We start from the raw sequence: 24,076 nt of genomic DNA, 5'->3' as shown, positions 1-24,076 counted from the left end.
TGCATGCACACATTACAATGTCAAATGTAGCTCTTGTTCAAACCACTTACAGGACTTAACTTTACTAAAGATGAGCCAGCCTATTGAAATTTTCCAAGTGGCTATCCCTCTTTTCAAAGGGACAAAAGGCAGCATATAGATTTTTCATATCACAGGTATTGATGAAGTGAGGAAGTCTGTTTGTACGAAATGCCGTCAGAGGCCTATATAGAAAGAAAACCCTGCATCTTGCAATTAAATATGCCCTTAAAAAAACTTAAACACAATAATGCAAAGAAACCAATTTTGCTCTGCTGCTTAATTAGGTCTCCTGCCTGTAGTAGGCCATCACATTATGTTGACCTATGCAATACTTTATGGAAGAGTCACCTCCAGAGAGGCCGAAAGCCATTTCCATCAACTGTATCGATGCTGACACTAGAATGGTAATATGTCTAACAAGGAGGAGGAAGGGAGATTTGCTTTTTTTTTTTTTTTTGTGAATAAGCTCACATTTATGTTTTACAAAACTTAGGTATTTTCCAAATTACGAAAAAAAAAAAGTTTCCCCATTCTCTTTTTGCTAATTCAATATTTGAGGCAGCATCAAGGATTACAGTGCTTATAACATGTTTTATTCAATTCACATAGAAAAGCATGCAGTATTAATGTAAAATGGTACAGTATTAATGTAAAATGTTCAGTGCACATTAGGTAAACAAGACATTAGCATACAAACCCATTTTTATGGTCTATACAGGCATACTGAACACGTTTAGAATAACAATGCTTTTTGGGAACTAAATTAAAAATTGTGCTTAACTTCAAAAAATACAATCCATGTTTGCAGTGTTAAAGAGGAGATGTTTTCTAACTGAAGTGCTGTAACCCTGAAAAGAAAGAGGCTGCTACCTTACACCCACTTAAAACAAGAGTTTCAATACAGTACAGTGCTATGAAACAGTCCAAGCAGCAACGTTTCCTCTGGGAGGCAAGTTTTATGGCAAAACTGACACTGTTTTATAGCAATTTCATGAATCCATAGGATATATAGCCAGTAGCTGCCTTACACGCACAGAATGTAATCTTTAGGAATGGGAAATGTAACCTTTAAAACAAATTCTTACATAAATGACTGATTTGACAAGACCACTTAAAACTGTCCTGTTCAAGGGAGTCATTCGCTGTGCTCACAACTGGAAGATCATGTAACCTGAAAACTTAAAAAAACCACCCAAAACCCCCAAGTAAATAAAATGCCCAGCCAAAAGAAAAGAATCTGGAATGGTTCTTCCCTAGGAAAGAGCCTGTAATGGGCAAGGGAACATTCAGTCTTCACCTAGTCAAAAAAGGCAGGATCAGATTGCATGGAAGTCATTAAAAATTAAGTTCACCTGTAAATATTAAACATTTGCAGGTTGATGACTTTGAGTCACGTTTGATTTCCAAGTAGAGTCAGTTTTTGGTGGTTTTTGATGGACTAGCACTGGAAAGGCTGCTTTGAATTTTCCTCTTGGTCGACTGACTGACATTTTTATTTTTCCTTTCAGTTATAAAGGAAGACACCCAAGGAGGATTAAGCTGATTGTGCAGGTCAGGTGACATCTTTAAAAAGCAGGAACTGAACTTTTGTTCCTCAAACAACCTTTGTGAGTTACTGAATAGCAAACTCTGGGAAAAGTCTCTTTGAAATAAACAGTTTGGAGGTTTGATATCACTAGCCACTACGTTTTGGCCTGTAAACAGTGGAAAGTGGTCATTCATATCTAGCTCAGATGGGGAGAGGATGGAAAACATAGCAGGTTTCCAGCCAGCTCTGTCAACTGCTAGATCACTTGTCTCTGGACACTTCATATTCTGTTCCTCATTCATCTCTTCCAGTTTCTTCTCAGTTTCATTTAGAAGCTTAGAGCACTCTGTTGACTTTGAAGAATTATCAACATCGGAGGACTTGAAATTATAGCACGGACTCTTGCTGTTGTCTGATTCGGACATCATTGAGTCCAACTCGGAAATTTTATCGAGGTAGGCAGCATCCATAGATGCCTCACTGGAGGTTCTTGTGCGATTCATTTCAGAAGAGCAAAGAGTATGTAACCTTTTAGGTAAGCAAGAACTTGTTTTATCACTGGACTTTGCTGATGTCTCATCAGACTGACCAGCTACTGAATTTTGCTCTGATTCATCAAAATCTAAGTTCTCGGCAAAATTTGTTGGGCAGGTCCCCCAAAAACCTGATTTTCCTGTAGTAAAACAGTTCAGCTTCTTTTCGCTATTACAGCTGCTTGTGCTGTGTTCTGGAGAATCTTTGCTACAGTCATCTGAAGTGTCACAAAACTCTTCAAATTTCAGTTTTCTCAGGAATGTTGATGGTTTCCTTGCGTTTTCTTTTCCATCAGGAGTGTTCAACTGAAGGCGACTAAGAGACAGAAAAGGAGTGCACGGTGGTGGAAGATCATAAAGCTCTTCATCTTTGTATGGGGTACATTCCTCAATTTTATTCCACTGCTCTTCTAAGCAGGCATCCATATTTGTAGTATTTTCATCCAGGAGAACCCCATGACATCCTGGAAATAGTTCTTTCTTTGGGGCACACTGGGTATTTGAGCCATTTGAACCATCTTGACTAGAAGAGCTTAAACAAGTTCCACCACTTGTCAGCTGTTCAAGACTGTCAGGACTTTGACTGGTAGTCAAAGCTTTTTTCTCCTCAACTTGGGTTTTCAAACATGCTGTATCTTCACTGCTCTCAGCTCCTTTAGCATCTGTGGAAAGCGCTCTCTCACTAACAGCACTCACCGTCTGGGTTCCTTCGCCTGCATTCTTCAGCTGTAAAAGCTGACACTCCATTTCTTCTATGTATTTATCACTTCTTTCCAGTGCCTTTTTTAGACGGTTTATTTCACGTTCACTTTGTTCTACTTTGGACTGAAGTGCAGCTACTGTAAACCTACCAAACCTGCAAGAAGTTTAAAAAAAAAAAAAAAAAAAGAAAATATTAAGCTCGAAAAAGACATTCTCATGGTGCTTTGCAAGCTTATTTCAAGAAAGAACAAAGCTATTAAACATTGTGTTGATTTGAAAACAAAAGTCAGAACTTTCTCTGCTAATTATGAAAAAAAATCCTCATATATAATGTACAGGTGGAGTGAACACCTGAAAAGCTGAAATTAAACTGTTAGTGGTAGTAAGGCAATAACAAGCAGATTACCCTTCCAGGGGCTGGTTCTATCAATTCAACTCAAATATGCATGAAGAATTATCCCCTAAAACAATGGCAAAGATTTATGGTAACATTTGAACAGTGGTCCACATCTTGAAATATTTACATTCAATCATTTTCCTACAGTACAGCAGTGTTTTACAATACATTTCTTACACAATGTCACCTTGCCAAATATAAAATGCCAATATGAAATTCAGAAATTGCAATAGTCCTTTGAGGTGGTTTAAATACTTATATAGACCATTTCAATTATGCTCCTGTTAGATATACAGCTTTTCCTTGGCCATCGAGTGGATGGTACTTCCACTTACTTCAGAGTTACTTGTTTTTTTGAGCCTTACAACCGGAACAATCTAATTTCTTCCTTGACTCCAATATAAAAAACCTGCTGCTTGTGGTTTGTGAAAGTTCGGTGTTTGTGGGTCTTCCAGCTTGAGCACATTTTCAACTGCCAAGATACAGACTTGCCTTCCCCATCCTCCACCAGCTTTCAAGACTGACCTTCCCCAGAGGGCAGGTGAAGGTTTCAGCTATATGCCCCGACTAATTCTAACCTGTCACTGACAGGTAGGCACCAGGGAATTCCCTGCTCCATTCAAGGCTTTCAATTTACAGAAAGGAAAAACAATTAAAGTTCTGGTATTATTAGGAAGGAGGGAAGGACCTGCAGCCACCCTACAACTCTGACACGTAAGGTTTTCTATCACAAAGAAATGACAATTGTGTACGTGGGCTTACACTAACCTCCGCTTTCCATCTTGCAGCTCCATGTTACAGCACAAGTTTATATTCGCTCTTCCAGCACAAACATTGCCTGGAATTTCCACCCTGTTTCTTTGTCCGTCTGTCCCTCCCTCTGCATCTTTCAGAGTCACAGGGAATTCCCATTCCATTTTCCCCATTCCATCCCCTCACTACTTTGCAAAATGCTCCCACTGCAACCCTTAGACCAGTGAGGTCTGAAGGTAGTCTTCAATTCCTAGGGCCAAAGCAGTAGGAAACTGCTCTATGCTGACAACTGCAATACAGTTAAGTGAGCAGTCTGGGAAAGGAATAAGAGGTATCACAAGCCCCAAACAAGCTGGGCACGAGCGACCACATCTACTGACATACTCATCGTTCAACTGCTTCTGCACATTTAAAGGACTTTTGAAGATTTTGGTGTAGATGGTTCAGTGGTGGGGAAGACTCACACAACAGTCTAAGTCAGTTCTTTCACAGAACTGCTACTAGACTACTTTTTAAATCAGATCAGCCTAAGCTCTGCACAGTTTTGGTATGTGCCACTCACTGCTTTGTAGACACAAAATGGCAAGGTAGTAGTTTTATATTTAGAATAGGAGTGTTCACTTAGTAAGATTTTTTTTCCCCTGAAAGAAGCTGGCTGGATTGGAACTCTATCGAGGCAAGCACCCTCCCACCTCTGTATTACCTCTACCCAATTACCTTTGTCTTCATAAAAATGAAGACAGACCATTTTTCATTTGCTTACTCTATGTGTAACAAGTTTTCTCAATTGATTATAGCAGTTTCTCCATTTCTGGCTGCATGCAAGAGGGAAATGTGAGAAAAGGTGCACAAGACTTCCTCCCTCTCCCCTATGAAACTACATAAAAGCGGAATCACAGACAGCTCAGGAATGTTTCAATTATATTTTCAGGTGAAGGGGGTTACAATGAAATAAGCATCCTCATATACAACACATTTTGGCTTATTCCCTCCTTCAGTAAAAGGAACTCAGATTTTGGTTTAAAATACTGAAGGAGCCACTGCAGCACAGCAGAGCCCAAGCAAGACCCTTCCTGCTTCCTTGGGTGATCCAAAAGTACTTATTTTGCCTTTCTCTAACAGACCTGTTCACACAGCCTTACAGGAGTGAACCCTACGCTGCTTAATAAAGGACATAAAAATGATGCAAAAATACGATTTAGCTTAATAGCCAAGTGAGAGATGGGGAAAAATGCTTATGTAAAATAAGCAAGATTTTCTGGGGTCTGCTGTGACAGACACTTTGACATAAAAATTAAACATGTTTACATTTATATGCATACCTGGCAATTCCTTTTTAATGGAAGAATGCTGTAATATGTTTATTTAATGCAAATAGCATTAGTGACAGCCTGAGATTTGCTTATGAGGAAGAACCACTGTATTCTCAAGTGCAACTTTTGTAACAAGTGTCCTCAGGTTAAGAAAAAATACAGTGTGTCATTCAAAGCCAAATAGCATCACTAATATGTTAATTGTTGTAAAGGGAAGTGGTTGGGAATTTTGGTTTTCAGAAATGGAGCATATGACATGCTGCCTACTAACAGTTACCTCTGCAGTTAAGCACCAGAACAGTAGTTGCTTTCTGTTCCTGCTTTGAGACTTGCATGCATTTATTTCCCAGATTTTCAAGGACATGGATTTTTAAGACAGCCGTATTACAACGCACATATTTAAACCAGTTACTCCAGACCACAGCATGACATAGGTGGTTTAGTAACTGATCTGGCAGGTCAGCAAACAGTTTAAAAGACATGCATGTTTTGGTTAAAGAAGCCAAAACCCTCCCCACCTCCCCAAACCAAACCACTCTCCTAAGAGATTTCCTCTTCTTTTCCCTTCAGATGTACAGTGAGCTGTGCCATAGCCAAAAACGTATGGTCTGGTGATGATAATAATAGAATGCAGTACAGTTAGATGAAAATAATTTAAAGTTTGGCCTGACACTCTAGATAAATTATTTTTCCTGAAGTATTTGACTCATTTCACACTCGGTAACAAGTTGATATATTCTTCATTAGAAGTTAAGGTATTCAGTATACGTGTGGTAAAGAGCACTTTTCATATCCTCACGCATGGACAAAGTCTTTTCAGCGTTAGGTTCTTGTTCTCTAGTTGTATCACTTAAAAATGCTTTTGTATCACTACATTTGTTTCAAGTACATCCTTTCTATAGAAAACTGAAAGGCCAGAGAAACTAGTGGTCACTCTTATAGTGAATAGAAAAGACATTCAGGTGGGATTTGGATCCTTCAACACAGACACCTAGTGACGTTTTAGATGGCCTAAGGTCTTTTACATGACTGCTGGCCTCCAGCTATCACTCTGGAGGTATATAGGTGCCCTATAGGTCCTGTATCACAGCTGCCAGCCCCAGGCAGATGTACTGGATATGCTACAGTGTCTGAGGTGATACTGCATGTCTAGATAAGCACTTGAACCTTGTATTTCAGGACCTTTCTTCAGTCAGAGTCCTTCTTGTCCCAGCATGATTCTAACTTGACACCAATCAGAAAGTTGCAGTCTCACCTACAGCAAGCAAGAAGAACTAACATTATAGCTATAATGTTTGAGTAACCCTCTTTCACATTATTCCACAACCACTCCCTCAGTTATGTTTGAGTACTCCTGAAGAAGTTTGGGAAGTTTAATAGTCTCTCACCTACAAGAGAAAAACTTCTTCAGTTGTTTCTTGTCTTCTTACCTATCAGTTCTGCAAATTCAGCTTTAGGGTTTTATTTTCACACATCAGTGACCACTGACTGTAGCAGATCGGTCAACTCAGTTTAAAACCACACAACCTCAAACAAACATTTCTCTTTGTGGGCAAGCAGCTGCAGCAAATAGTTTTCCTATATAACCATTTACAGAAGACTGGGGCTGCAAGGATGCCATGGAAGATGACTCTTCAGTTCTAATCAACTGATGGCCCAGACTGGGGACCGCTCTGTGGCTCAGATACATGAGCATGATCCATCCTCCAAAGGAGACCAAGGGTGAGAAGTGGGAAATGACAAGGCACAGTCAGGCCTTGTCACAGCTGGAGGTCAGGGCAATGCCAGTGTGCACAACCAAACCCAGTCCCACCATTTAGATACACATTTTTCACTTGTGTTCTGCAGTTAGATGGGAAGAAAGGGCTAGGAAACCCAAGAACAAAACAGCTGAAAGCCCCACTAGTTTCTACAGCCCTTCTGTGGTATCATGTACCAGATGCAGCTGGACAAGAACAAGTTCTGCAACCATCCTCTACATCCACTATGAAAGGTGATCTGCAGCAACATCTTGACAATATCCCAGGTTATATACAATTGCCTTAAAAGGAAGTCATATTTGCATAGGCATTTTTAAGAAGAAAACCCAGTTACTGTCAGATGGGGACCTTTTCCTAGCAAGCAAAAAAAAAAAAAAAAAAAAAGTCAAGAGATATACCTCTATACCTCAAGCATGTTGCTCTATTTAAGATCTGAAGCCAGAAAAAAGTAAAAAAAAAAAAAAAAAAATCAGTAATGGAACTTGGTTCCACTGAAGAGGTAGGCCTGGGTATAGCCTACTACTGCTTTCCATTCTGCAGACCAGGCTGGCTGACAGAAGAAAGCATACAACTGCTCCTTCTTGAAGGAAGCAGTAGAAACACTTGCTATAGCTAATTTTCTAAGTTTGTAAAAGAACAAGTTATTTTCAATATGAGCAAATACTGGGCAGTAAATCCCCTCCATCGCACGATTCAGAGTACAAACCAATTGGAGGACACACGGCTTTCTTCATGAAATCTCTCCTGAACATCGGGGAAATCCACTTCCTTCACATCACATGAGTAAGGCTAAGCTTTACTGTTTGTTGGATGACCGTAGAGCAGCAGGATTTGAACAAAAGAATAGTCAAGGTACGTTCTTTGAAAAGAGCTTCTCCTTTCACTTAGGGAATTGGGTGAATTCAGACAAATGTGCAAAGCCTCTCCAAACATTTAACATCTTTCACTGAAGCAGCACTGGTCTTCCAGATTATACCTGAGGTCAGTGAACAGCATAAGCCAGAAAGGATTAACACAGAATTACTACAAAAAAACCCACCAGAAAACCCACAAAACCAAGCAGTGAGATCTGAATGTCCTTACCCACCTGCTTAAGGTTTAGATCTTCACATCTGGAGTGGGTGCTTCCTTAGGATTTAATGCTATGACTCAAGAACTCAAAGCTGTTTTGAAGGCTACTAAATAGCATTTTCTCCTATTTACTTTTAAGGCCACATTGCAGCTGGTCTTTGAAAGTGTCGCTCCTCTGGGACAGCAAGCTTGCAGGGAGCTGAGAAAGAAACCCCGTTTTCTATCAAGGAAGACAGCAGCATTCTTACCCTCTGCACCCTGGACACAGGCTACTAGAAGCCTATTTGTAGGCTCAGTGAAATGCAGACCGAATTAAATAGTCTGGCATAAGTGGAAACATTTGAGTTAGATAAAAATTGGATGTTGTATAGAGTTACCTAAAAAATCAACAGCCTTAGATTTCAGTGTGCAGGTACCTGAAGTCACAAATCTAGACAAGATAAACAGTAAAACAGGAGAAAGGAGAAAAAAACCCAAACAAAACAATAAAACAACTCACAAAACCAGAGAAAAGAGATAACACAACAATTTTCTGCATGTTACAGATAGTTTTTCAGACTGGGATTTTAACTGGCAGAAGAAATTAAATATTTAGGGAAAAGACTCCTAGGAAGCCTAGAAGTCTGGTTCAAGCTAATTTGAATCTAACCATTCATAAAATACACTATACCCTGGAGTAGATGGACTTGTTAGTTATTTTCCTTCAGGTAAAAAGCAAACATCCCTTTGCCAAAAATGCTTTTAGATCCATTGTGCCTTGCCAATAGACCTAACAGTTTTCTATTTTAAGTAGAGCTGGAAGTAATAGGGCTTTATCATCCTGCAAAACTCAAGTTTTGGAAGTTTTCCTGTTCTGTATCAGGAAAATAGAAGCCACTGAAAATCACTCAAGAGAAAGACCAAAGAGCAAGCAACAACCACCAAACAATCGGTCTGATTTGCCTAAGAAAGGGGAGACTAATGCAGGTCTTTGGTAAGAATCAGAGGAAGAAACTTACTTTACTTGATTTTCAGAACTATGTCCCAACTATGTGATTGTATGGCATTCTGGTGAAGGTCTACTCTCAGAAATGTTTCAGGGGGAAAAAAAAAAAAAAAAAAAAGAAAAAATCTAATCAATCAGCATCATCAATTAAAAAATTGTGTAAAAATCCCTGGCATGGCTGCGATGTCAATTTTATTGACATAAATAACATTTTTCAGCAGGTTTTAATGGAAACAGAAAAAACAAGTCAAGACTATGATAAAAGGAAAGTTTTTTATTGACCACTGAAGAAGGCTAATTATATTTTTCCTGTGATGTCAGAGGTAGAGTCTGTGTTACAAAGGGATCATTCACCTGCCATCAGTGTTTCCTTTGCTTTAAAGGAAAGCCTACTAAAATAATTTAGGTTGTGGTATTTAGCCCCAGTGTCATCATGCAAAAATTGAACTGTATTTGGGATAAGGGGACTGAATACTGACAAATCCTTTCAAAAACAATTTGATACAAGTTTTAGTTAGTTATCTAGCCAGTTGTTTAAGCACAAATCCATACCTGACAATCTGAAGCTAAAAAATACATGACAAATGAAACAATGCTGCTGACACTAAGTTCCAAAGATCCAAACCGGCAGCTGTATTAAATTGCACTAGAGAGCCATTCAGAAACTTTTTACAAAAATTACCTTCTGAACAATTCTGAATAGAGTGAAACAACTGTACTGGCAAATCAGCGTACCTGCACAGAAAAGTTTAATTATAGCAACACTGTCGGGCTCTGATGCCTTCAATTCTGATTTCATATGCAAGGTAAGAAAAGAGTTACTGCAAACCCTGCTCAGTGTGTGAAGCCTAGTTGAAAGACTTTTTAGATATTGTCAAAGTTTGTCATCAGAACTGGAAAAACATTTAAAAACTGTCTTGATGTTAGGTCTGGTCTAAATATTGACCAGACTAATGACTACAAGCATGAAAGTTAATTTATAAAGTCTGCCAGCAACACTAAGACGGAAGAGACTTCCTACCACCTGAAGGATGTTACTGGAATTCAAAAGAATTGTTTTAAGTTTGACATGTGCATCAAAACATCAGCCTGAAGAAAGCCAATTAATGGGTAAAGTCCCACACTTTGCAAGGGGACATTAGCAGCACAAATGCAAAATGAGGTAGGAAGGTAACTTTCTAAGTAGCTATTTAGCAGAACTGGTATGGGCCATTTGCGCTAGTAGTGCCAGGTAAAAGGAAGCAACAAAAAGCGTATTGCAAGATATCAATATAAGATGTAGCAAGACACAAGACAGTTTTTCTGTTCAATGTAGGGCTACTGAAGCTTCATTTGGAATCTAGTACCCAGTTCCAAGCATTATTGCTTCAGAAAGCCATCGACACTGGAGAGCCACGAGAGTACAGCAAAACCAAGTATATCAGAAGTTTACTTCTTAAGTCACACTTATCTAGAAGAACTGGGCGCACTCAAGTCTAGAAGACATGATTAGGACTGAATGGGTATAGGTAGGGTGAATCAAAATTGCTAAATTTAAGGTGTGGAAGGGTTTCTTCCATGGCAAATTTTTCTTTCCATATACTTAAATTCTTGTAGTATACCACTGGGCTCAAAGTAAAACCAAAGCTGAAGATAGCAAAAGCAGGGTACAGACATGCAATTGTCTATCCTCCTGAAGTGTTTGAATTGTTCCTGGCCCAGTTTAAGCCTGATTCAACGCACGTACTCAATTCCCATGCACAGTTCTAGAGTTATCATGGGCCAAAGATCATTCCCAACAGGGAGCTAGGATGTTACTATTTGTTCTGGAGACTTAAAAAAAAAAAAAAAATTAAAAAAAGTTTAATAGTAGAGACACGGACAGGCCAATCTAGCTGGCATCTGGGTTGCAAAACAGGCCTCGACACTGGCCAATTTCTAATAACATTTGGCTATATCTGTGCTTCTAAAGAAGAAAGTGACCAGCTATTGTTTTAGGCCACACTGGCAAAAGATGGGAAAATAATCAGCTTGCAACAAAAACTAGCTCTTCATGCCTCCGCCCCTCTGGTATCTAATTTTTCCTGACCAACAGGATGGTAAAGCATGCACAAGCTAGAAGAAATGGGAATTCTCTCCACTGGGGAGTTTACCTGACATCAGTAAAGTAAAAATCAAGTTAGATTACCTGGTCTCTTCTAGCTCTTCTTTTCTAGGATTTATTTAGTTATAACTACTTATTTTTCAAGTTTGCTATCCTTGCCAACTCACTCTTGAATCTTATGGGAAAAGATATTCCATGCCATTAAAGCCCTCTCCATTTCCAAGACCTTAAACAGGGCTCTATCTCCCTTATTAGGGGACTTCAGGGTGGAATGTACTTTTATGCACTTAACAGTATAGCACAAGGATCATGCATCTTCTTTCCTGTAGTCTTGAATGACAAACAGTCTGGCAAGCAAGCTCTCTATAAGGATGAATTTAATCTTCCAGCAAGTGAGTTGTGAACTAGAATAAAATCCAGAGAGCTCTCTTCTCACATTTCACAGGAGCCCCCCAACCCCCTGCCTCAAAAGCACCGTATAAACCTTCAGCCAATGCTGCTCTTACCTTTCTAAGTTCTAAACCAATGAGAGAAGTAAGGTAGAAAACCAATGAAAGAAAGGAACACAACTTTAAAAATATGAACATGTTGCTTCACAAAGTACTTTCAAGGAGAGGTACCTTAGCACACAGCTGTAATTAGTATGGCAAAGCTTCTGCTTTTTGAGGTCATTGTTGTTGATGTTTTAACTGTTTAAACAGAGTACTAAACACAGGTGTCAGTTCTGGGAACGATGTTCTCATGCTGCAGAAGCTCGATTCTACATATCTTGCCCAGACACAAAGCTATCAGGGACTTTCTTGAACAGGGAGCCTAAGTCCACAGAACAAACCCCGAAGGCAGCAAAAGGAAGAACAAAACAAAACCAAATACAAACAACCAGAACATCTGCACTCAGTAACAGACCTTCTACTTTGACCATATACTAGATTTAGAAATTTCCGAATTACAAAAGTAAGTTAACTGTAGAATTCAACTAATAAATCCAGTCCTTCAATATTGGCCAGATAACGCAAGGAACAGCACTTGTAGTCATGTCACATTCCTTCACTGTACACTTGCTGCTATTCTGTAAGTTGCATTTGTCACCCAAGTCTATGAGGATAAAAATTCTAAAGTCTACCTGGAGACTCATACGCAACACCATGTACACCACCACAGTTTTAGGTTAAAGTCCTACAACAGTTAAACAGTTCATAAATAAAATATGGTAGCTTTTAAAATATTCACATACTTTTGCGGTGATCTACTATCAACTTCAGCTTTTAGTCGCAAATTCTCTCTTAAAAGGCTATTGTTTTCCATGCTCAGTTTCTTATTTGCCTAAGGAAAAGAGAAGGAAAAAAATAAGTATACAGTAAAACAGAAATGACTTCTAAAATTTATAGGACAAGCTGTTTCTCCTTTTTAAAGAGATAGAACTAGAAATCTGAAGGCAGGAAACAGCCTTCAGACAGGGACACCACTTAAAAATCACCATGGGAAATGGCTTGCAAAACTGAATAGCGAACAGACATTTTTTATTTATATTCCCAAAATACATCGCAAGTGTCCTATCTAGGGAAATAAACACAGCTATGTTAGTTAGCACAGAAAGTCATTAAGGAGATGTACTAATGGCAATTCCATGTTTTTTTTTTTCCACATGACTAAATACGTTAAGTACATTAACATTACAATGTGCAGGTATCAGCAAAACTAATGTTGAACAGCTTCCCCCATTCCAAATTAGAGTAAGATTACTTTGGGGTTTTTGGCTTGTTTTTAAAGCATAGTTATCCTGAGGATGTAAATCCATTATGACAAGCTATTTGCAGTCTGTCTTCATTTTCTTCCAGGATGCTGTGATTAGGACTCCCGATTCACAACCCTTCCTACTCCTTGAATTGAGGTCAATTCCTTCTTCTCAGTTCAGCAGACACCCTTGTTAACAAGATACTTCATATAAAGAGAAGCTTTCCTGCCGCCGTGTTTCAGAACAATGAATGCCACTATCCTAACAAGTAGAAAATACTCTGCACTTCATAGTCTGCTCAATCTCCGTATGCTGAAAACGGCACCACTAGTCCAGGACTTGTAATTCACAGTCTCAATTAGATGATACTTCGACTGCATAATAGAAGTATGATCTAGAGTTAGATCCAAAGAAGGAGCTATGCAACTGGGCTCAGGAGTGAAATGTACTTTTTCAGAAGCATCAAACAGTGCAAGGAGAGAGGCAGAAAACTCTAAATGCTTACAGAAATATCCCCAGCAACTTCTCCAGGTGAGGCTAAGACAGTGGGGGATAGGGGGAATGGAGCAGGAAAATAAAAAAAACCAAACACCATCCTCCTCCCCCCCCCCAACACCATAATATTGCTAGGGGCAGAAAGAGTAAATAGAGACTTACAGAGACTTCTGGTAAAGAAGGAATGGCAAGGGTGAGCCCAGGGCTCAATAACACAATTATTTGGTGTTTAAAAAAATAAAAGCACAAAAAACTATCCTGAAAGCAATGAGTAAGAATCCAGGACACCTCACTTCCAAAGGAGCATCAAACCATTTGACAACATGGCCGAGACCTTTCTCTCCTTCCAGAGACACGGTTCCCCCAGCTAAACAATCAAATAGGAAATTGCGTGACTTGCATAGAGTTGGTAGGTAGGGCATCCATCTGGCATGTGGCAAGGCAGGACTGAACCTCTTTGGTGTCCTTCTTCCAGACAGTGCTCTATCCTCCAAGCCAGTAATCTGCAAGGGATCCCCACTTGCAGCACAATGTCTAGATTAATGAGTTCATATAACCCCATTATTAAGTGTACTTTGTCTAGTACTTCTACTACTGGTCTTCTTCCATACTTGTTACAACTCCACTCAAAGTAATAATGCCTACTTTGGGAGTCTCTGCTCTAAGACATTAAAAGATAAATGACAAAGGTGGCTGTTATTTCCTGACTGAGTCTGGTTTTAAAAAGAAAGTGATGGCAACCACATTTTCTGAGGGACCCTGTGCCACTGGGAAGCAATGGGTGGTTGAAGCTCCTGGGTCAGGTACTTTAGGGTATAAGGTTTCTGGTTCCAGATTAAGCGTACGTGGAAAGAGGTCTTGCTGTTCAGACTGAACAGCTCTTGCCGTTGAGACTGGGGTTGGTCAGTGCACACTCGGAAGTGAAACAAGGTCTAAAAGAAGAGCCAAGTGACTTAGGTACTTCTGGAATTGAACAGCTGTTGAACAGGGAACAGATGGGAATACAGTGTTTGACTCAATGATCTTAAAGGTCTTTTCCAACCTAAATGATTCTATGGTCACAGTTTAAGACTTGGTCCCTAAAACCCATCTAAACCTCTATTCATATCTAACCCTTAACTAAATTCAGAGACTCCATAAACTTAAAACCCTTTTCTTGCTAAGGCTGAAGTTGCACTGAAAAAAACCCAAACACACCCCTCCCTCAGTCCCTGCTATATTCTTCTTTTTACTTACCCAGGGAAAAACTTAAAAACCTTAGTCACCACAAAAAAAAAGAGGCACTACAGTTTAACTTCATGGAAAAAAAAAAATACAAAAAAAATTACGCAGACAAGAACTCTTCGTTGAGACTCCCCTTTTGCCAACTACAAGTGACTCTGAAGCTCCTGGGATCCTCTTAGGAGGGCAGAAGATGTGTCCCAGCCTGTAAAGTTTAAGTCTGTTTTGGAAACTCAGTTTATTTCTTTTAGTGTTTATCACACAGTCCAATCAGAGCCAGAATTTGCTTTAGACTACACAGAGGCAAATCTAGAGGTGTCGCATTAACAACAACAGAATGGCAGAACAGTATAATGTGGACCTCTGAGTCTGTAGCACAGGAAAAGTGTAAACACTATTAATGCTTACAAAGGAAAAAAAAAAAGTCCTAAACACGTAACACTTAGGTTTTGCAGGAGGCAACCCAGGACTGTTAATAGAGGAAATAAAGGCAGCATTTTGAATAAATGCAAGTCCAGTTCTTTCCACCTTGCCTTTCAAATTAGTCTCGAAATTTCACTCTTCTTCAATGTTTGAGGTGATCCTTCTTGTGCCTGCAGGTAGATTTTGCAAGATATTTTTATTTAGATGTATTTTCACATGACTATCTCTTGCATCCCTCCTTCTGCAGTACCAGGTTTTCTTTTATATTACATTCAAGATGTACAAAAATGCTGCAGGTTTCCAGTAAAGGATCTTCTGGTCATAAAATGCTGAAGCTTGTCTATTTTCGGTCAAGGGGTCAAGTTACTCTGTCTCAGCAAATTGCACCAAAAATATCGGCTAGCAGGGAGGGCAATAGTGCAAAATCTGCCTCAGCCAACTGTACTGTGTTTGGCCACTGAATGTTGTAAAATAGATATATTATATAGATTATTGCAAGCCTGAAAAATCTGGTCGTCAATACTGGTGACAAGTGCTGCTATAATCCAATTACCCAGCCATAGAGTGACAGAGGAGTTGAGGAAGAGTCACATACAAGACTCACTGGAACAAGCAATAACATCTGACACTTGCAAAGGCTATATGGAAATACTATGATATACCAACAGTCACTGGAATTCAATTTCTTCCTCTTTCTTCTGGATCTATGAAGTACCCAGAGGTCATGCTAGCTCTCACTCCTGTTTAACTAACACGAAACAGTTACACTACAAGATAGAGGAAGAAATGTATTTATTACCTCCTTTAGCTTTTCCACATTATCCATCACTTTTTCATATATATCATTGGCAGCTTTCAGCTTCTTGCTCCATTCCTCTGGGGTTTCTGGGCCACGGGTACTTGCTTCATTTGCTGATTGGCTAGTTTCCTCATTTTGGCAAGACAAAGCTGATGCTGTAGGATCCAGAAGAGATTTCAGCTGTGTCTGTAAACTGAGATTTTTACCTCTCAGGTCTTCCACTTCTTTTTGCAGGGATTCTATTTCATCCTAAAGGTGTCAGAAATTCAGGAATTAAAATAATGCATGAGATTAATTAAATAATACTGGCAGGTTCCCACAGCACTTTAGAAACATGGGTTCTGGCAAGCCCAGATGCATGCCTTCACTTACATATATATCTAAGTATGCTTATGTATTGTGCTCTAGGCAGGATTTTAATCAACCTGCACACTCAAGCATAGTCAAGGTTTTAGTGAAGGGAATCCCTTGACTACATAAAGGACCCTGAACAAACTGGCGGGCAGACCAAAAGCTTCAAAGCATTCAGCAACATGAATCTATTATTAGGGCACTCTGTGGGAGGATTTCCTGTATCAAGAATGTTCTTAAGGTCGTCCTCTGCTGACTCATTTGCTGTTACTTGAGAATGTTTTTCTCATAATCATTCTGAAACATCACATGTTCGGATGCTGAAAGTCTCAAGATTCAAAATGGACAGAACACTGCCTGGAAGAGGCTGCTCCAGCTACACGAAAGTAGCAACATCTTAGGAAAGACTCAAAATGCAAAGGACAAAGCTCTTGGCTGTATCGGTCTGAAGCCACAGAGAAGCAAAAACCTTCAAAAGCCTGTTGTTAAAGGGATAAAAGAAGTAATTTTTCCTGAAAACGTGTATTCTACATTGTTCACCAACTTAAATACTTGAGTTGCTCAAGGTCAGATTACTAAAAGAGGCCATATATGCCATTTACATAAATCCAAGGCATATTTGCATAAATAATCAAGCTTCCCCCACCCCCCGCACAAGAACAACCATTTTAAATTTAGTTTTTTGAAGAGATTCGTGTTATCCTATGCCTATCTGTGTGATTTTGGAGTTGACTGAATAGAAAGGCAAGGAACCTCCTTTTCCTGACTCCTCCTTTCACAGAGGATGAAAGAAGCTGAGATACAGGCAAGCTTGTCATAAAAGACAGCCCTTACTTCCCCAGTGTTAAGGATATACACAGTGTCCGTTTCCTTTCTCTCATCCTCTTCCCTGAGACAGGTTTTCTTGCAAAATATGTGATGCGTTCACACTGCTGCTACTACGGAAACAACAGCTGAGAAAACAAGCTAAGCATATTCCTTATTAACACCTTTTCACCTTCTTCCTAAGAGAATATTTTTCCAGCAGGAGAGTGGAGATAAACTTCCAAGCATTCACTTTCAGAAAACAATAAAGCAACAGTGATAAGAATTAACCTATGCCAGAAGGTTACAGTGGGCAATATTCTTTAAGAAGGAATTTAGTCTCCCTGAGCAACAAGGGAATTACTTCAGAAAATGTTTGCATTTGTATCAAAGACAAAGCAAAAAGCCCCCAACACCCAATATGCATAAAGAAAACCCTCCCATACCACCTGGGGGTGGAATTCCCACAAAACTATAGAATTGGCTGTACTTGGCTACCTGTAGTATTGAGAGAATATCACCGTGACTTCAGTGGGACCACTTCAAGCACCAGCAAATGCTCTTTTGTAACCTTAGCCAGAAGGTGGGATTTTAACACAGCTGAGTTTCATATAGGTCCAGTATAAACCTTTACTCAAATTAAAAATGGGACTCAAAGCAAAAGGACCAGTTGTATGCAGTAATTTAACAGTTGCAGTTCATCTGTAAAGTCACAACACTCCTCATGTCCTTACCTCATATTCTTTGTGGAGCAATTCAAGCCTTGTTTTACGTAGGTGTTTTCTGACTGTTGGACTAAATATAGGATCACTTTCACTCGTTCCTCCTAAAGCAGCACAGGATGAAAGAAACACTAACGTTGCTTCTTTTTCAGTCAATTCAATACTAGTAATCCACCTTACAGTGCTTTTCATATTATCAACTACAAATACAGCTAATATTAGACCAATCTACTACCATGGGAGATTTAAAGTCCTGTCATTTTCAGAACACGTTAAACAGGAGTATCTAGTGATGTTTGAAGTCAAAATCCTGCCTCACAGCAGGAAGACAACTTTTTGATTTTTCAACTTTGTGTTTTCCTTGACAGAATCCTATCTTATTTAAGACCATACTATTAAAACAGAGTTGGGGGGGGGGCGGGAACTAAGCATACATTTAATTAGTACAAGATAGTGTAAGTTTCTGAAGTAAGATTGTTCAGATATATTTTTTTCTCAGAACCAAATGGTAGAGCTGATGTTTTACGTCAAATAAAGATCACGGTATTTCCTAGCTCTGCGGAAGTTCAGATCCACATTCAGCTGTTGTAGCTCTGTGCTAAGAGACATTTTCTTAAAAATAAAGCAAAACAGAGGAAATGATGAACAAAACAAAACAAACAAGCAAAATAAAAAGAAAAAAGACCGCATACATTCAAGATTCTGGATTTAAGTACGCTATTTCTCAGGTGAATGCTGTTGTTTTAGGTCAACAGGTTTTAATGCATAGGTAGAGTACTTCAAGTGAGATGCATTTTTTTCAGTTAAAGGCACCGTCCAACCACAATTTAAAAAACAATCATTAGAGCCACGGGGTACTTGCTGCCTTTGATTAATCTAGCCATTAATATACACATCATCTTTTGAATTTTTACCTTATAGCTATTATGTATGTTTCTGGAAAGATTTAAAGTCAGAATTTCCTTAGACACTAGTAAAAAAACACACAGAGGAAAAAATATCCAGACAACTTTGGACTCAAAAGAATCTCCTCCAGCAGCAAATACCAGAAAGTTATTTCAAAGCCTAAAGTTGTCCTTACCTATAATTTCCTTGCAAGGATTTTCAGGTGTGATGGGAATCCTGCAAGCTGGACACTGATTATTATTCTTCAGCCACACTTCAATACAAATGGAACAGAAGACATGGTTGTTGACACAGATGACCGGGTGACGGACCTTTTAGTATTAAGGGAAAAAAAAAAGAAATTAAAAGAAAGCAAACAGAAAGACACTATGAATACTTAAAAACTCTTTCAGGTAACAGGGTATGAAAATACACTACTCCATCTCTCAGTGCAAGTCTGGTCTTGCAGGAAAGAGACACTCGTTTCACAGGGCTAGCTAGGAGTAACCTCCTCACTCACAACACCAAACTCCCCTATTATTGAAGGCACCAAAGCTATAACCATTTTTGCAAAACTAAGGTCCTCGATTCCAAGAGCTCATTAATACACAGTGTGGCAGGCACCCTTCCTTCACCCCACAACCTCCAAGAACTGCAGCCAACCACTCCAGTGAAATGCATTTGTGTCCCTAGGTAGGAGACCAAAAGACACGCATTAACTGATTTCCAAAAGCAAGGGAATGAGGGATTGCTCCTGGCAACAACCAACACTTTGCCTTGGAAGAGGTGTTGCTGAAACGGATGGTGTTGCAGATTAACTCTAGCCTGCACATAATCGGCTTCATGGAAATCAGATTTAAAAAGGATAAGGGCCAAAACCACAGAGCAGAAACATGAACCAGCAATCACTAATTCAAGCTGCCTGCTAGATATGCATTGCTACTAAATAAGTCATTACCCAAGAACAGAGCAGCTAACTGAAGGATTAAATATTCTAATCAGACACAGATCCTTTCAAGAAGCTTTCTCTCCCCTTCCAAAACTGCAGGGTAAACAAACTTTTAGAAAATACTAATGACAATGCATTATTCTCTTGTCATTTAACTATAAACCCTGTTCGAAAGTAAGTGTGCACACAGGGACCAAATACGATATGGAAGTAAAAGACCTTCCCCTATATCTATGCCTTACTGCAGCTTCTGTTACAGCCTACTGTAATACACACTGTCAAATCTCTTAAGACTTAACATTAGTATCTGTGTTAAGGGTCTTAGAAATAATTATTTTGCCCAAGAAACACGTTTTGAGACACAGAGGTATCAGTATCTATTACTTTAGATTCTACTGTGTGGCACTTAAAACCCAAGTTCAAGAGAATCCTTTCAACTTTAAATGAAGTCCTCATCATCCCCAAGATCTTCCTCTTTCATTCTATTAGTAAAGTAGTGAAACTAAAAAGGAAAAATGAAATGTTGACAGGGAGAAGCAAGCAACTGCAAAGGACAGCCGATAACCACTTGGGAAAACAGATTAGATGTGTCCTGTAGTAATCATACCCATACAATCAGTCTTGCGCAAGCTAAAAACCAAGCGTTTTACCACTGAAATACACATGGATCTGAATTAAGGCCCAGAGCTGTCAGCTTCTTTTCCCATTTACTATTTATGTCTCTGTCACATTACAGGATTCACAGTATTTTTAAAATCTCCTGTATGACAGTCCTGGGAGCCAAAGGATTTACCTATACACAGACAGAAACTCGAGTTACTGAAGGTGTGAATAGAGAGAGACTAAGCAATTTCTCCAAGTGTCTGCATACTTTCACCTCTAATTAAGGAGGCTTTTTTTGTGATTAATGCAAGCATTAGCACACCAATGCTTTGGAAACATTTAAACATTACAATTTCAATTACTAAAAAAAATAATCTTGTTATTTACTGCTTTTTACCAGAAAAAGCACTTTCTCCAGCTTTCCCACCAGCAGCTAGAAGAAAAAAAACCTCAACTTTTTCACTAGCCTTACTCCTTTCTTACTCAGAGAACAGTTATATGGATGGCGATGACAGGATACAGAGCAGAATAACATAAAATAATCCAAACAGGAAAAGACATTTCAGGAGTGCAGGTCTCCCCCCTGGGGAGCAAGAGACCCTCAGTTACCCCAAACCTGACATGGAAGCGCACTTCTTGCAAGTGAATGATTACTCCATATCTCTAGCAAAATAGTAAGTCACATTTATTACTCTCCAGGGTACAGTGCTTCTGATTTACACACCTTTACAAGTTTCATTTCAGGGCTGAGGTTTATACTTTTGTTGGCTCAGGATGCACACAAAGCAATCCACGCGGCCGCTATTGAAATGCCACACAATGGCTGGGGGTGCTGCTGCCCTTCACCGAGTCCCTGAGCCACTGACTGTGACAAGCCTGGGGGGTGGGGGATCGTGACATACTCATTACTAAAAAACGCATTTCACTTGAACTACAATACAGTTTCGGTTCCTTAATCGACCATAATGTCTAGAAAGACTACAGCTTAGGATGGCTTGATCAGCTCGATGATTTTAAGCAATTTCCTAATTTTGCCCCCACACATAATGCGATACTCAGGCAGATCAAAATCAAATCCTGTACACGTCTATGTCACTTTGAAGGCACTTCTGGACCTTCAAGCAGTATTAACAGAGGAGCAGGCGCATGGAAGAGCAGGCACACGGATAGCAGTGAACAAATCCCCAGACATCCTAGGGGGTTTCAACACACACAGAATTGTGTGCCAGTGCCCAAGCAAGCTGTCAACACCAAAACCAACAGGAGAGACAGAGACCTTCAGTCATTCTAGGATGAGTAAATCTAATAGCCCGGTGCAGATAGCTTCTGATCTGCTCACTAATTATGAATACGGATATGTTAGAAGATAGCCCAGACTGTGTTAAAAGAACATTCAGGTGACAAACATGAAATTTATCAAGCAATTAACTCTTATTATAAATGGTTATTTGCACATCTTGCCAATATACTTTACGACACTGTTCACCCTAACAAAATGGGCTAACGTGTCCCATCCTCCCGCCAAGATTTTTGCTTCACTAAAAACAATGATTGGTTGACATTATTGAATAAGTTTCTCTTCAATATCTCTTTTTATCTCCTTACCATCATGCACAGAGAATAGTTCCTATTTTTGCAGTCAGTCCTTTGCAAATTTTGCAGAGATAGAAAGAGGTACATTCTGATTGTAGGGTAGGCTTTCTACTCAATTTGAAGCCTACGCTACAAATCACAGAAGTATTAGTATATGTCAACCCTCCATGACACTTTCTGCTCCCCCCCCCCCCCCCCAAGACAGGACAAAACTGGCAAGATTTTTCTCTTAATTTAAACTAAGTAACTTTTTCTTCCTCTAACCTTACTCTTGAGAAGAGCTTTTTCTGATGAAGTTTTTCAATGAAGTTCCAAGCTAGAGACAAAGATATGTATCAAAAAAAGGACAGCCAGAGCTGTCAACTTTGGCAAAATTTAAACAGCTTCACGCATCTAAAAAGGAAAGCATTCAAATACCTTTATTACAGATATCACCAGTAGATTCACTTATATAATGCTAATATATAACCTCAATGCAAGATACCAAGCAAGAAGAGCGTGGAAATCTCTTCCAGTACAAACTCAGGCACATCAGCTCCTGACCAACTCCAGAAAAGAAGTGGAAGTATGAAGCAGTGGCTTGAAATAAGCCAGTGGCATTACAGCAAAATATGAGTGAATACCTAGGTCAGATTCAAATAGCAAATACGTTGTCAGTTTGATCTCGCTCTCCTCTTTTTCAAGAGTATCCACTCTGCATTACAGACACAGTAAATTTGTGTTCTCCTGCATTTTCATTAAACAGATAAACAGAAAAGGAGAGGTAACAGGGCCACAGCCAGGAAGTCTTGCTTGGCTTCCACAGAAAAGCCAAGAAATGAGTAAACATGGTTGCTAAAAGCATCACTTTGTCCGAGTTAAGAGATTTGAGAAAAGGGAGACGTCTGACTGCTTTCACTGCCAGCACTACACCTACTTTATACATCAAACGCGCCTATTCTTTTGTTATCACTCCAGCAGAAACCGTCTCAGAGTAAAGGCCACGTGAGGTAGAAAGAAACCGGACAGTAAATGCCAGAGTACAAACATAAAAGGCCATTTCTTCCCTTGTAATTACTGTTGTGCTTTAAGAGGTCTGTTTTGTTTTGGAGCGCGGGGAAACGAGCAAAAAAAGAGTAGTGGGGAATGAGCAAAGAATTTGAGAAGCAATTAGTGACAGCTATGAAATTAGCTCTGGGGCTTTCAGGCAACAGACTAGCAAGAGCACTCCGCTTGCCGAGGGAGAAGAGAAAGGGACTGAGAAAGGGTCAGAAAGAGGAAACGGAAACTTTTTCTCCACACTGCTGCAGTTTTGCTCGGTACTTTTTAAATCCACTTGGTTACGCATCCCCGCTTTTTTCACTTGTCCTCTACGACACAGCACCACGCTCAAAGACAAACTCAACTCGTGTTTTAAAGCAGATTATCCTACTGATACCGGAAGAAAAAAAACAAACCTCAAAACCTTCACCCGCGACCCATACGTACACCCACGTTCCGGCGCGGGAGCGACCTCGGGGCCTGTGGCCCCCAGCCCCCTCTAACAACCCCCGGGAGGCTCCCACCGGGGGTGTGTGTGTGGGGGGGCTCACGGTTCCCGCCCGCCCGCCCCCAACGGTGACAACAAACCTCGCCCGCAGCCGGGAGACGGGATTCCCTCCTCCCCGAGGCGGGACCCCTCACCCCCCCTCGGGGAAGGGACCCCACGCCCCAACTTTCTTCCCAGCGCGAAGCCGCCGTCCCTTAAAAGAGACAAACCCGGTGGGGGTCAGGGCTGCGGGTCGCGGCGGGGCCCCCCGAGAAGCCGCCGGCCGGAGCGGAGCGGAGCGGGCCGGGCCTCCCCTCCTCCCCGCACCCGCCGCCGGGCTGAGGGGGAAGGGCAGCGGCGACGCCGTTACCTTCCCCAGGCAGATGTGGCAGGTGATGGGCAGCGTGAGGGACAGCGTGACGCTCGGCCCGTGCTGCGCCATCGCGGCCCGGCCCGGCCAGCACGGAAGTCTCACGGACGGGCGGGCGGGCGGTAGCGGCGGCGGCGGCCCCGGCCCCCTGCCAGCCCCGCTACGGCAAGCCGGCGAGGCCAAGCCGCCGCCCGCGGAGGGAAGGCGGCGCGCGCTTTTGCAGCGCTCCCCTGGAGGGCGGGCGGGAGCCGCCGGCCCCTCACGGCTCTGCCCGCCGCCGGCAGCCGCCGCCGCCCCCCCGCCTCGCGTCCCCCCGCCGCAAAAGGCCCGGCCTCGGGGATGGCGGGGGCTCGCCGGGCCCGCCCGGGGAAGGCCAGGCCGGGCCGGGCCAGGCCAGGCATCGCCGGCCCCGAGGGGGTGGCCCGTGGAGTTCTTGGCCTACGCGCGGCCTTCTTGAGGGGAAACGCAGCGCC

At 40.9% G+C, this 24,076-nt stretch overlaps 1 protein-coding gene across 1 annotated transcript; it reads right to left on the bottom strand.

Moving 5' to 3' along the window:
• Positions 1–592: 592 nt before the first annotated feature.
• OBI1 (ORC ubiquitin ligase 1) lies at positions 593–23,727 on the bottom strand. The gene is made up of 6 exons (XM_052785923.1): positions 23,604–23,727; positions 18,778–18,913; positions 17,709–17,800; positions 15,820–16,068; positions 12,381–12,469; positions 593–2,938 (listed from the first exon to the last, which is right to left on the bottom strand). Exons 1-6 carry the CDS (start codon positions 23,673–23,675, stop codon positions 1,435–1,437), a joined length of 2,142 nt encoding a protein of 713 aa, XP_052641883.1. The 5' UTR covers positions 23,676–23,727; the 3' UTR covers positions 593–1,434.
• Positions 23,728–24,076: the final 349 nt, after the last annotated feature.

Source organism: Harpia harpyja, chromosome 4 (assembly GCF_026419915.1).
Source record: "Harpia harpyja isolate bHarHar1 chromosome 4, bHarHar1 primary haplotype, whole genome shotgun sequence".
Classification (NCBI taxonomy): Eukaryota; Metazoa; Chordata; class Aves; order Accipitriformes; family Accipitridae; genus Harpia; species Harpia harpyja.
The sequence above is the reverse complement of the archived record's forward strand: the minus strand, read 5'-3'. Positions and strand labels throughout refer to the sequence as shown.